Source organism: Calypte anna, chromosome 8 (assembly GCF_003957555.1).
Source record: "Calypte anna isolate BGI_N300 chromosome 8, bCalAnn1_v1.p, whole genome shotgun sequence".
NCBI lineage: Eukaryota > Metazoa > Chordata > Aves > Apodiformes > Trochilidae > Calypte > Calypte anna.
Window position 1 is genome coordinate 24,927,608 of NC_044254.1, and position 12,487 is coordinate 24,940,094.

General features: G+C 41.0%; 1 protein-coding gene across 3 annotated transcripts in view; it reads left to right on the forward strand.

Moving 5' to 3' along the window:
- The window catches only part of OSBPL9 (oxysterol binding protein like 9), a 56,927-nt gene that overhangs the window by 16,622 nt on the left and 27,818 nt on the right, over positions 1–12,487 (forward strand). For 2 of the 3 annotated variants that reach the window (XM_030455037.1, XM_030455038.1), the window contains exon 4: positions 9,386–9,462. In XM_030455037.1, coding sequence (XP_030310897.1) covers positions 9,386–9,462 — 77 coding nt within the window. Of the gene's footprint in view, positions 1–9,385; positions 9,463–11,849; positions 11,926–12,487 lie in introns of those variants that run through there. The other variant, XM_030455039.1, reaches the window with a different exon arrangement.

Below are 12,487 nucleotides of genomic sequence, written 5' to 3' on the forward strand. Positions count from 1 at the left end.
GTCAGTTCTTCTACCCTTCATATCACTGAGCTGCTTTTTCTGCTCACTAGGGTGCTTGTGGCTTAAATTCAAAAGTGGGAACATGATGTGCAAGGTAGTCTCTCAAGGGCATTGTTGCCTTCTTGGTATTTGAATTACTGTCTAACCTGAAGCAATAATGGTTTTTATTTGGACTGAAGAATTCACTAAACACACATTGTATGCAGAAAAAACGAATTCAGATTTCTTGATTCCTACCTGAAAACCCAGCTCTTACTCTTACAGCCTGCAGCACAGTTCCTTGGAAGGCAAATCAATCTTGTCTCCACTGTTTGGTGTAAGAAAGGACTGAAAGATTGGAAGCAGCCTAGTGCATTGATCTGAGATGATTGTGCTGTAGCTTTTGTCTTTCATTTCCTATTCCTGCCACTAAAGTATCTGAGAAATGAAGCATGAATGTTGCTGTGCAACTTACTCTCCTATTACATGAAAGCTGTCATCTTGTAAAGGTAAATTTCTCCTTCTTCCCCATCCTGTCCCAGTTGCTAGCTTGATTTGTGACTGCCTACCATCCCAGCTGAGAAAAGAGGGAGATTTCCACAGCTAGAAGTTGCCTTCATCTTAAAAAAAGGCAGGAAATTTTTGTAGATGTGGGACACAGCTTTTGATGAGCATATACTGGGGACCAGAGGCCTTAGTTGCTGACCAGTATCAGAATCTGAGATTTGAAGTACTTGTATCAAGTATCAAAATAAAGGATAATGGCTTTAGACTTGCATTTCACCACTCCTTGGGGAAATTGTCAATATTTATGGTCTGCTATGAAACTTCAGCATTGTCAACTAAATAAATGACAGGAAGGCAGTTGCCCTTGTGGTATAAAAGAGGCACTTTAGTCTATCAGATTACCCGATCTAAGTAATGATTTATAAATTGTAACCCTTTTCCCCAAAAGTTTTGAGACCTTTTTTTTTTTTATTGAAAAAGGCCTAGAAAGAGATTTTGGTTTCTTGTCTGTGCTGTTTTCCTCAGTGATGTTTGTAACTGCTATGACTGCATCATTTGCCCTCAGCTAAGATTTTCCAGGGCCTTTGAGGGCTCTGGTAGTGCTGAGACAGTGAATTCCTCTACACTGTGTCCAGCAGTGCTTTTTTATTGTAGAGGTGGCTGAGCAGCTCTGTTCATAGAATCATAGAATCCTAGAATTAGCCGGGTTGGAAGGGACCTCAGAGATCATCTAGTCCAACCCTTGACCCACCGGAGCAGTTGCTAGACCATGGCACTGAGTGCCACATCCAGTCTTTTTTTAAATGTCTCCAGGGACGGAGAATCTACCACCTCACTGGCCAGTCCATTCCATAGCCTGATCACCCTCTCCGTGAAGAAATTCTTTCTAATATCTAACCTAAACCTCCCCTGGCACAACTTAAGACTGTGTCCTCTTGTCTTGTTGAAGGTCATCTGTGAAAAGAGTCCAGCTCCCACCTCGCTACAGCCTCCTTTCAGGTAGTTGTAGACAGCAATGAGGTCTCCCCTGAGCCTCCTCTTCTTCAGGCTGAACAGCCCCACCTCTCTCAGCCTTTCCTCATAGGGTCTGTGCTCGAGTCACTTCACCAGCCTGGTTGCCCTCCTTTGGACCTGTTCCAGGACCTCTACATCCTTCTTAAACTGAGGGGCCCAGAACTGGACACAGTACTCGAGGTGTGGCCTGTTAAGACCTGTTAAGAGTAAAGCTTCCAGCCTTGTGTCTTCATACCCTTGCATCAGAGCTGAGCTACCTCTCCTTCCTTTAACTGGCCAGATCTGGGCTGCACAAAGTTCTGGGCAGCATCTCGTGCTCTCTTGATGGGCAAAACTGCAAAAATTCCTCTGTGAACCAGAACTAGGTTTAATTTTTGCTGTACGGTTCTTCTATCTTCCTTTTTCCCCCATACTCATATTTTGAGTACTTGAAACTTGTGACCACTGAATGCTGACACCAGAGCAGAGGGATTGGAGTGTGTGTGATTGGACTTCTGCTGTTTCATGCAGTTCTTTCTTGCACCTGCAGCATTTTCTATTATAATTGTCTATTTTGTAATCATACCATGATTATGCCATTTTTAAGTCAGGCTGTCTGCACTCAATTTTTTATGGTCATATATAAACACCTCTTTTTTTTTCCATTTCTTGGGTTTGAAGCAGCAGGTATGAAAATATATGTTAAACTAGAGGGTAGCAAGGAAAATCATACGTTGAAACAGTGATATGTCCAGTTTTATTTTTTCCTTCCTCTGGAAGAAATAGTATATTTATTGTTTGTTACTCTTGGCATCAATATGAATCTGTTATCTCAGGTGTATGTACACAGCAAACATTTTGGAAGGGGAGAAATGGTCAGAAAAGGTCTCAATATAAGGAGGAAAGGGATACTGAGAAGTTCAACACTTCTTCTGTTTTAACAAGAAATTCCAAGTATCAGTAAATTTGATTTTGATCTGTTGAGAACTATATGGGTTAAGGAAAAGAATTTTTTTTTCCTATTTTGATTTGATTTTATTTTTTTTTAGTTCAAGCCAAAATAATGGTTTCTACCTTAAACTAATAGTTTCTGGGCTAGATAGTGTGACCTGCAATAAGTTTTTAAATGGAAAGACACCTTGAAAGCCATTTCCACAGAATGCACTATATGAAGAATAATGTAGCATTACTGTTATTAATATTTAAAAATTGACACTTTCCAGTGAAAACCTAGATGCTTGCAGGTTGTCCCACATTCAGAAATATTTAGTTGCAAAATTATATGCTGAGAATGAGTTCCAATTAGCAACCAATAGCATCTGGATCATGTATTTCCTTTCTAACAGAAGTTTCCACCCACCTGAAGGTATGTTTATGGAGCCTTTGTAAAGTTTGCTAAAAAGCTTTTGATCTGAGGTTAACAGTTTATTTCTAGACATCACAGATTAATTTCACAAATATATTGTACACAGGTGACCATTTCCTTGTTTTTCTTTGGACAAGATCAGACTTTTTCTCTTGTGACTATGCTGGAGTCTTCAGTAAACAGAGAGAGCAGACTGATCAAACACCTGCAGAGAAAAATGAGGGTTGATTTATATGTGGGGGTGGAGAATGGCATCAGGAGGAAGATTACTAGAAGGGAGAATAATGATTGGGTCAACTCCAAAATTATGAGACAAAACAAATAAGGTACTGAGACTTGGTTCAACCTCCTGACAGATGTGGGAGCTGCCTATGGCACAAAAGTATTTGTGAGCAGTGAAACTGTAGCATTTCTGTAAGCTTGTATGAAACCCTGCTTCATCTTGCACATCTTTCCATGGTTTGAAAAGCCTTCAGTGACTTTAAAAAGAGATTTATTTAGCCAGGGAACAGCCCACTGATGTGTGACTTTTCCACCTCATTGGGCACTGCTGATAAAATCTCCATTGAGATTGGTGGCAAAAATCCTATTGATCTCATTTCACCCTCCTCTGGTTATTTGTGTGTAAAGGTACTTCAGCTGTCCTGTACTTGGCTGAGAAAATATAGGAATTTTCTATGGAAAAAAATGGGGGAAATTTAGTCAGGATGAAGGCTGCACAATTAACTCTATTGATTCTGTGGGTTTAACAGACTTCTTTTACTGAGTTCTGCCTGTAAGTAGGTCACAGTGAATGAAAATAAAATATGCATTTCACTTTGTGCCTGTATGGTGTATTTACAAGTAATCTAGTGATATTTCAACTAATTCTTGAGGATTTTCTTTCATTTTAATGCCCACTTAAATGCACACAGAAAAAAAAATATATGTGCCACTATGGTAATTCTGAGGTGATACGTTTTGGATATTCTGTCTTCCAAGTACTGTTGTGCATGACCTAGAAATGCCAGTGGTAAATGCTGAGGAGAGTTGTTAAACTTGCTTATATCTATCTAATCTTTAGATGCTATCAAGCTTAGGCTAGAAAAAGTAATCTGTTTTATGCTGTACTTCAACATTTGGTATACATTATATAAACACATATAATCTCTTCACAACAAAGTAAATATTATAGAAGCTCTGAACTACAAAATTTATTCTTTTTTGGGGAAATTCATAGAGGCTCAGAGTATTTAATGTAGTTGCATTTCATTTGCTTCCCTACCCTCATCAACTACAACTATTTATAATTCCTGCCATATCTGACTGTTGGGCAGGTTGGGAAATTCAGAGGTAAGAGACTGTCTTAGGAGCTGTAAAACATGTTTTTTGTGAATTACCAAAACTCCTCAGTAGAAGCAGTATTACTTGTCTTTAGTGCTTTTTTTTTCATTCTGCAATTCTCACCTTGGTAATTCTCACCTTTTCTTTCTTTGTACTTCCACTAGATAAGAGTTCAGAAATTTTTAAGGAAAAAAAGGGATGTTAAAATATCATCATAAGCACAACCAGACAGATTGCAAAAGTGCCATTATCAATATTATTATCATAGCAAATCTCAGTGTAAGGGAATTACATACTTTTCAAGTGTGCTTCTCTGAACTGGTAATAACAAGGACTGTGACTGTGTTAAGTACTCCCTGGTTGTCTCAGATATGCCTGAGATGTCACAATAAATTATACAGGAGGCTTTCAAAGGATGCACTATAGACACAAAAGAGTGAAAGGTTGAATGTAGAAGAACAAAGTGTAATGTAGCTCAGAAACACAAGTTCTACTAGAAAAAACAGTAGCCTGCCTGACATAATTATGGTAAATTTGCAGTGTTTAAGCCATAGTGATTCCAGCCTCTTGCATACAGTAGTGAATATATAGCTGGTTCCATGTGCAAATGTTCACTGGTAACTTGCAATAAAAACTGAATTAACAATTCTGGCACTTTATAAAATAGAGGAAAGCACCAAGAGTCTTACAGTTCTCTCACTGCAGACAGTATTTATATTTTTGTGGCCAGTTAATGCCCTGCTACAGTTTGAATGTCAGCTGACCAGGTGACTACTGCATTAACCCATCAGACAAAGAACCACAGTGAATATTCATGTAGTGTAGTGGGCTCTTCTATTTGGTTTCTTTTTCTAATTAGTATAAAAACACTTGAATCACTTATAAGTGATAACAGCCTTTACATTTTTTTTAAACACCAGATATTTCTCATGTAATGTCCCAGAGAGTCAGCCTAGGAAAATATAACTTCTTTCTCTCTCTTACCCCCAATCCTGCTTCTCTTTCTAGAAAGTTTTGTGGCAGGGGGAAGCAGGTATCATTCCTCCATTTTTATATAAGCACAGATACCAGTGAAATTCCTTGGATAATAATTGCTTTATACCAAATATGTTGGTGGAATGAAATTCTAGAGTAGTTTTCCCATAGGAATTTGGGGAGGTGGGGGTGGAATTAACTTTAAAATGAAGCCTTATCAAATACTGAAAAAGGTTGGAGTGATTTCAGAGTACTTGAGACAGCAAAACAGGACTAATGAGCAGGGCATTCTTGTCCTCTATCTGCTGAAGAAAGCATTTGCTGATGCAGAGTGGGCATTATGTAGTGTGCATCACAAACTTTTTAGCTGAATATATAGCAAGAGCTTTTTCTTTGGCCAAAATTGCCCTCTTTAAATGAAAAAGGGCTCAGATACCTGGCTTTCCCTACAGATGGATAGATAATGATCTCTGACTATTGTGTGTAGATTTTTCCCATAAATTGTTTCTGAGTGTGTTGGCTAATCTCTATTTTGAATGTTCCCATTGATTTTTTTTCATCAGTGATCTTTTGGCAGCTGTTCAGTTCCAAATTGCTTTTACCATTAGAGAGCTTTTACTTGCACCTAATCTCCCAGCAGCCATTTTGATTTGATTTAATACAAACTTTCTAGCAGCTTGCTTTACTAAAAACTGCATCCTACTGTCTTCTCCATGGTTTCCTTATCTGGAGGAGAGCCAGGAGGACCTGCTGTTCATGATAAATGATCTGCAAGTTAAACCTGTGTCCTGAACAGAGTGCTTAAGAGGTTACAGTGCTTTGTGTTCCTGTGCAATAAACAGTCTTCTCATGGCAGTGTTCCTGGATTTATCATGGCTGAGACTTAGTTTCAGTAGCTCAGTTGATGAGATTCATGTGTTATTCCTAAGGACTGATCATGCTATGCCATAGATCTGCAATGTCCAGGATATGAGAGAAAAATACAGTTTGTTTTTTGTTGGTTTTTTTTTTTTTCTTTTTTTTTTTTTCCCTTCTGCTGAACCCTGGAGCTATTGTGGGAATAGAAGCATCAAAAGTTTATTTTATTTATGAGCATTGGAAAGTCAGTTCTGGTTTTTAGCTGTACTGATTGGTTGGTTTCTAGGTCTTCCCTGCTGCTGTTGAGCAGCCTCTGCTCTGTTGATGCTTCATGAAGAAGTCTGAGTGTGATAGCCTTTGGTAATGGGCTGCTGTATATTGAGATTATTGAGAGTATTTTATACTGTATATTGAGAGTATTTAACTAATACAGTGACCTCTTTTTGCTGTCACTATGGAAAATCATAGAATCATAGAATCAATTGCCTGGGTTGGAAGGGACCTCAGAGATCATCAGGAAGCCCCTTGCAAAATAAAGATTAATTTGCTGGTCTGCAGCTTAATTGTTTTTTTCAGTTAAATTTTTTTTTTAGTTAAAAAAATGTAAGCAAAAAAGACAGGATTTTTGCATCCCCTGAATTACCTTGTAGCTCCTCAGTAATTTGCACCCTGGCTCCCCAGTGAGGTGTTCTTTAGGACTGGGAGATTAAAGATTAAACAACACAGACAGACACCAAACCCAAGAAACCTTACAGACATTAAAAGATGTTAACCACTGCCACATCTGATATGCTGATAGGATAATGACAGGGGTAGCTTTGTGTTGAGTGGTGACTGGTGTGAGGAAGCATAAACTTGATTAATGTGTCTGTCAGGACTAGGCAGAAGGGTGTGTTCTTGATAAGCAGAACCAAAGAAGCTAATAAGCATTAAAATTACTGTCAGAGGAAAAGAACACCTGATCCTGATAGATTAATTCTCATTGAAATTAGTGAAGTGTGAGCTATGCTGTGAAAAAATAACAGGGTGTGTGTGTGTGTGCATGCCTAATGTGAAAAGAAAAATTATAATTTGCATACTGCAAGATGTATTTGTATTAATGCAGTCATCTGGGCACAGTTTATAGGGTTTCCCTCCCTTCACCCTGTCTAGTTTCACTGCATTACAGACTTATCCTCAGCATCTACTTCAGCTTTTCAATGAAAATATAGAGAACTAGCAGAAAGAACCTCTGCAAGTTAGAAGTAGTTTCTAATGAGTTTTTGAGAGTATTTACAGATGGCAAAACCCACCTTTTCAGTACTTGCTGCAGTTCCTGCAGGAAAATGAATTTACCTCCTCTTCCAAGTAGCATTTAATGACTAACTTCATCCTACAGGCTTTCTTTGTGCATGTGAGAGCTTTGGGTAGTCACTTTCCCTTTTGTGTAGTCCTCAGTTGTATCATGACCAGAATACTTGTGGCAATTGATCACACTTTGCTCTTTTAAAAGAACAATGAATGAGGATTGACTTGTAATATATATGGAAATACATATATTTTTTTAAAAACTACCTAGATTTCAACCTTGGCTTTTTACTTTTACCTTGCATGTAATAGAAGTTTTGCCCCACTACTTTGTGAGTGAGACTTGGAACAAGTTTCTGTTTTAAAAAGACATTCTTCTGTGTTTCTCACAAAAACATAAATTTTCAATTCTCTCCTGATGGTTTTGTTAATTTGATGTAATTAGTATATATACTGAAACAAACAATGCAGTACATTTACCTTGATATTGATAGGGTCTCATCTGGGGAGTACAGAAAAATCTACAGCTTCCTCCTCTTAGAGTCAGAAGGGCTTAGGACAGACATTCTTCTCTGGATTTCTGATTCTCTTTCCCTCAGCCCTTCCTCTGGCCAATGAAACACCCATTAGAGTTACAGATGTGTGAAAAAGTAATAAATAATTTCTTAAACCAGGGTTTATTTTAAATAGTTGGAAGACTTGTGGTGGTTCTGAGTATGGATGGCTTTGAGCTGCAAAATTCCAACAAGTAAATAAAAGCAATGGAAACATAAGGGTGAGAAAGGGAACATTGAAAACAAAGCATCTGGGGCCTGGAGAGTACATTTCAGTATAAAACCTTACAGATATTTCCTCTGAACTCCATCACAAATAAGTCAGATAGGAATCTTTTGTTCTCTGCTTCATAATAGCTGCTAGATTGCTTCAGCTTTCCTTGCTTTTAGCTGGCTTCCTGTTTCTTTTAAATACCTTCCACTTGAATGAGGAACTAAAAACAATTGTCAGTAACTGTTCTAGATCTGTATACGGGCCAGTTTGTTTAGTCTATTAAATGCCTGTGGATTTTTCTCTTCTTTCTTCACCTGGTGTCCTCTGGCTCTGCTCCTGGGGCTTTTAAACACTCTTACAGCACAAGGAACTTTTTCATACCAGGAAAACCAAGGTGCAGTATCTGTACTGGGAGAGGGGGGGGAAGAAAAGCAATATGGGGTAAAAAAAGAAAGTTGAAGGAAGGTTGGTTGATCTGTTCTTCACCCTCCTTCTCCAGCCCCTCTTCTCTTCTGTATCCCCCCACAGCACTTAATATCACCATCTGCAAGCATAATGATCTCTTTTGTCATTAGATTCTTAATTAAACCTATAGGGTGGTCTGTTGCAGAAGTATGAAAAAATATTGTGTGTGGTTAACATGTGATTCAGGTTCTCTTCAGTTTTAGAGTAGGATTGTCTTGGGATAAAAAAAATGTTTATTGTGTGTTCTTTGTACTTCATTATTCTCACTGGGGACCTGTTGAGTTGGTGCTCATCCTGTCTTATGAATTCATACCTGAAAAGCTAACTTATTCAAAGTTACTATAGCCACCTGGAGTAGAATTACTGAATAATTTCTTACAGGTTGAAAAGCTTCTTGCAACTAAGAAAATTTTAAAATTACTTAATTCATTAAGTGAGGAATGTGCATGCAAATGTTCTTCTCATGTATGCCCTCAGAGACAGAAAAAGGACAGATAAGCACAGATAGCATAATGCAGAAATTTCTTCTATTTATTATATCTTATATATATTTTTTTTAATTTAATGTATATGGTATATTCATTAGTAGAACAAAATTTTTACCAAAGCATAAAGGCTTTTTGGATGCATGATTATTTAAAACATCTCTCCAGTACCTTAGAGTAGATTAACACAATAAAGTTATAGACCTGTAACCTCAGAAAAATAAACAGGATATTAAGACAACTATGGAACTTTATGTCCTTGGTGACTTAAGAAAGAGTATGGTTTAGTTTCTGTATTCAGGAAAGGCATCAGATCTCTTTCCTTATGGCTTTTAGTATGCTGCATATAATTTAAGATATCTTCTGGTTCCCTTTTCAGCTCGAGATGCTGATGAGAGAGAGAAGTGGATTCATGCCTTAGAGGACACCATTCTCCGCCACACACTGCAGCTTCAGGCAAGTTTCACTTTCACTTTTAACTTATTTTTTCAAGGCAATGAATCAAACAAATGCAGTATAACATCTGGTTGTTCTGTAGCCTGTATGATCAGATATAGTATGATCAGATTAGTATGATCAGTGTAGGCACCTGAGATTAGGTTTGAATCTTTGTGTTACTATATTCTTGTCTTACCATCATGAAAAGTCAGTATAAGACTTTTCTCTGCTAACTTATATTTTTAATTGCTGCTTCCAGACTCACTGTTGTATATTCAGTTGTTTGTTTTAAGCTGGGAGTTAGTCCTCTTTGGGTGAAGCCTGTTAAGTGCTTGTACACCACCTAATTTTGAAATCAAAATGAGACAGCAGCACTGAACTTCTTTCTGGGTGACAAAATAGCTTATGTTTGAATCCCCTTTGTAAGCTGTGTATCAGTAGTTTTCTTATTCTAAAAACAGATGGTTTATCTGAGGATGATTCTTAGCACATGTTTTAGACTTGGACATGTATGTAAGTTTTTATAAACCTTTATTTTTGCCTTTGAAAAAAACCTAAACTCTACATGGAAGGGATTTTCTCCTACTTGGTTTGTTCCACAAAGGTGTCTCATGACAGCGTAGAAATCTTTAAAACAATTATTCATTGTTTGTCTTGAAAAAAAACGTTGTATGTTTCTGGAGGATGGCAGGAAAATTACATCTCTTAATGACTGACACTGTATGAGGAAATAAGATCCCTAATATCACAGAAGGAGAAGCTTATGAAGTCTGATTTAGATAACATTTTCCCAATCTAAAGAGTCTGAATTTATCCACCCAACTTTAGGCACTTGTGCTAACTTAGTCAATTTACCTTCCTTTCCATCTAACAGTGGTTTTCAAGCTTTTTTTTTTCCCTTTTAGAATTACTACAATTTTTCTAGTGGATAGCAGATCCCTGAATGAGAAGTTTGACAATCAGCTTTGTATCCCTAGTAATATGCCATGCGTATTTTAGAAGTAATCTCTCTATCTGGACTCAGTAGCTGACCACAGACTGAAGAGCTCTGCAGTGGGTATGAGGAGAGACTGAGAACAGCACAAGGACCTAGAAGGTCCAAACTGTCTGCTAAGGGATGCCCCTCTCCCCATCCTCATCTTTGAGTGAATAGATGAACATGAGAGCTTCTCTTCAGGGTCTGAAGTGAAGCAAAAGGAATTCGTGCAGTTTTTTCCACCCCCAAGAGCTTTTATGGCGTGGAGGTGCAGACTACAGAATTGAAACAACAGGAGACATGATCAAAATGTACACTTCCACCCTCTCGAGAAATTCTGATTGTAGTTTTATTGGCAGACATAGATTTTGTGATTGCAGCTAATAACAGAACTGTTTCCCATTACATAAAATTCCAGCATTTTTTTCAAGTAAGATATATTTAGATAAAAAGCGCCTAAATTAGTATTTATCTTGTAAGGTTTGAGGGAATAATTAAAATCCTGGGATTACTAAGAAGTACATCCTCATCCCTTTAAAATATGTTCACCGCTGAGTGTCATACCTCGTGGGCCACTGCTGTTCATTTTCAAAAACTTTTCTCAATGTGCCAGTCAGGGAACATTTTTGTTTCTGAGGCTGTCTGGGGCACTCTTCACTCACACAGACCCCAGCTCAGGAACTCTCAGGGCTCTTCCCTGAGGTGAGCTGCCGAGCAGATCCTGCTGTGGGAAGGGAACAGGACTCACACCTCTTTACACAGTATTTCTCTTTCATGAGTGGGCAGAGCGCTCTCCCTCTGTCCCCCCGCAGGGTGTGGAGGTGGAAGGAAGGGGCTGAAGGGAGGGAGGGAGGGAAGCCCTGCAGAGCCGAGCCCCGGAGCAGAAACACCCTCAGTTTGAACACCCGGGTCCTGCTGGGCTGAGCTCGCTCCCCCCTCGTCCTCCGACTGAAACCAGCGGTACCTTTGACGGGCAGACCCCGATCCCGCCTTCCCGTTACTCCGAGCCGCCCTGACGGCTGCCCCCAGAGGTCTCTCCCGCCCCACACCGCGGCTTTTCCTTCAGTGAGGGTACAAGGGGCGCTGAGCCTCCTCTCCCTCTCCCTCTCCCTCTCCCTCTCCCTCTCCCTCTCCCTCTCCCTCTCCCTCTCCCTCTCCCTCTCCCTCTCCCTCTCCCTCTCCCTCTCCCTCTCCCTCTCCCTCTCCCTCTCCCTCTCCTCACGCCGGGGCCGCAATTCCCGCTGACCGCCATTCTCCGGAGCCCGCCCGCCAATCCCCGCCCGCCTTATTCATGGGCGGCGGGGCTGTGGCCGCAGCGGGCGGGCTGTCCTGCCCTGTCCTGCCCCGTCCTCCTCTCGTCTCCCCGGTCCTGCCCTGCCCGGCCCTGTCCTGCCCGCCCCGACTCCCCCCACCGGAGGCGGTACCGCCGGAACCCGGCGGGCGGCCTGCCAGCCCCTCCGCTCCGCACGCCGGGCTTCGCCGCACCTCCCAGAGGAATGGCCGGTGTGAGTACGGGGAAGGGAAGGAGAAGGGGAGGGAGGGCAGGGCAGGTGCCAAGGGCCGCTGTGGGACCCGCTGTGGGGCGGAGACCCCCGGACCCGCCGCGGCCTCTCCCTGACTGGGAGCCGAGCGCTGCCTCTCCCCGCCGCGGCCCAGCAGCTCTGGCAGCTGCCCTGACCCGCGGGGGCAGCCCCGGGAACGGGGGTCGGCAGCCTCCCCTCACCCTCGGGGAAGGGAGCAGGGAAGGTGAGCAGCGGGTTCCTGCGAGGGAAGGGGGGGGAACGACTCTCGGAGTCCCCGGGAGTGGCTCCGGTTCCTCACCGGAGTGCCGCCCGGCTTCTGTGAGCCCTGCCCGCCTCAGGGGATGCTTTCATCCGGCTACAAGAGCCCGTTGTATACAAACACGCCTTGGCTGGGGTTAACATTTAAAATAAAACGCCGCTTCCCCCACTTGATGTTCTTTTGCTTTCGTTTTCATTTGGACAATAAAGTCAAATGAGTTCTTCGGGAGGATTATTGGCTCAGCGGTAAGGCTGGGGGGTTGAGTGCTGTAGCAGAGATTATTTT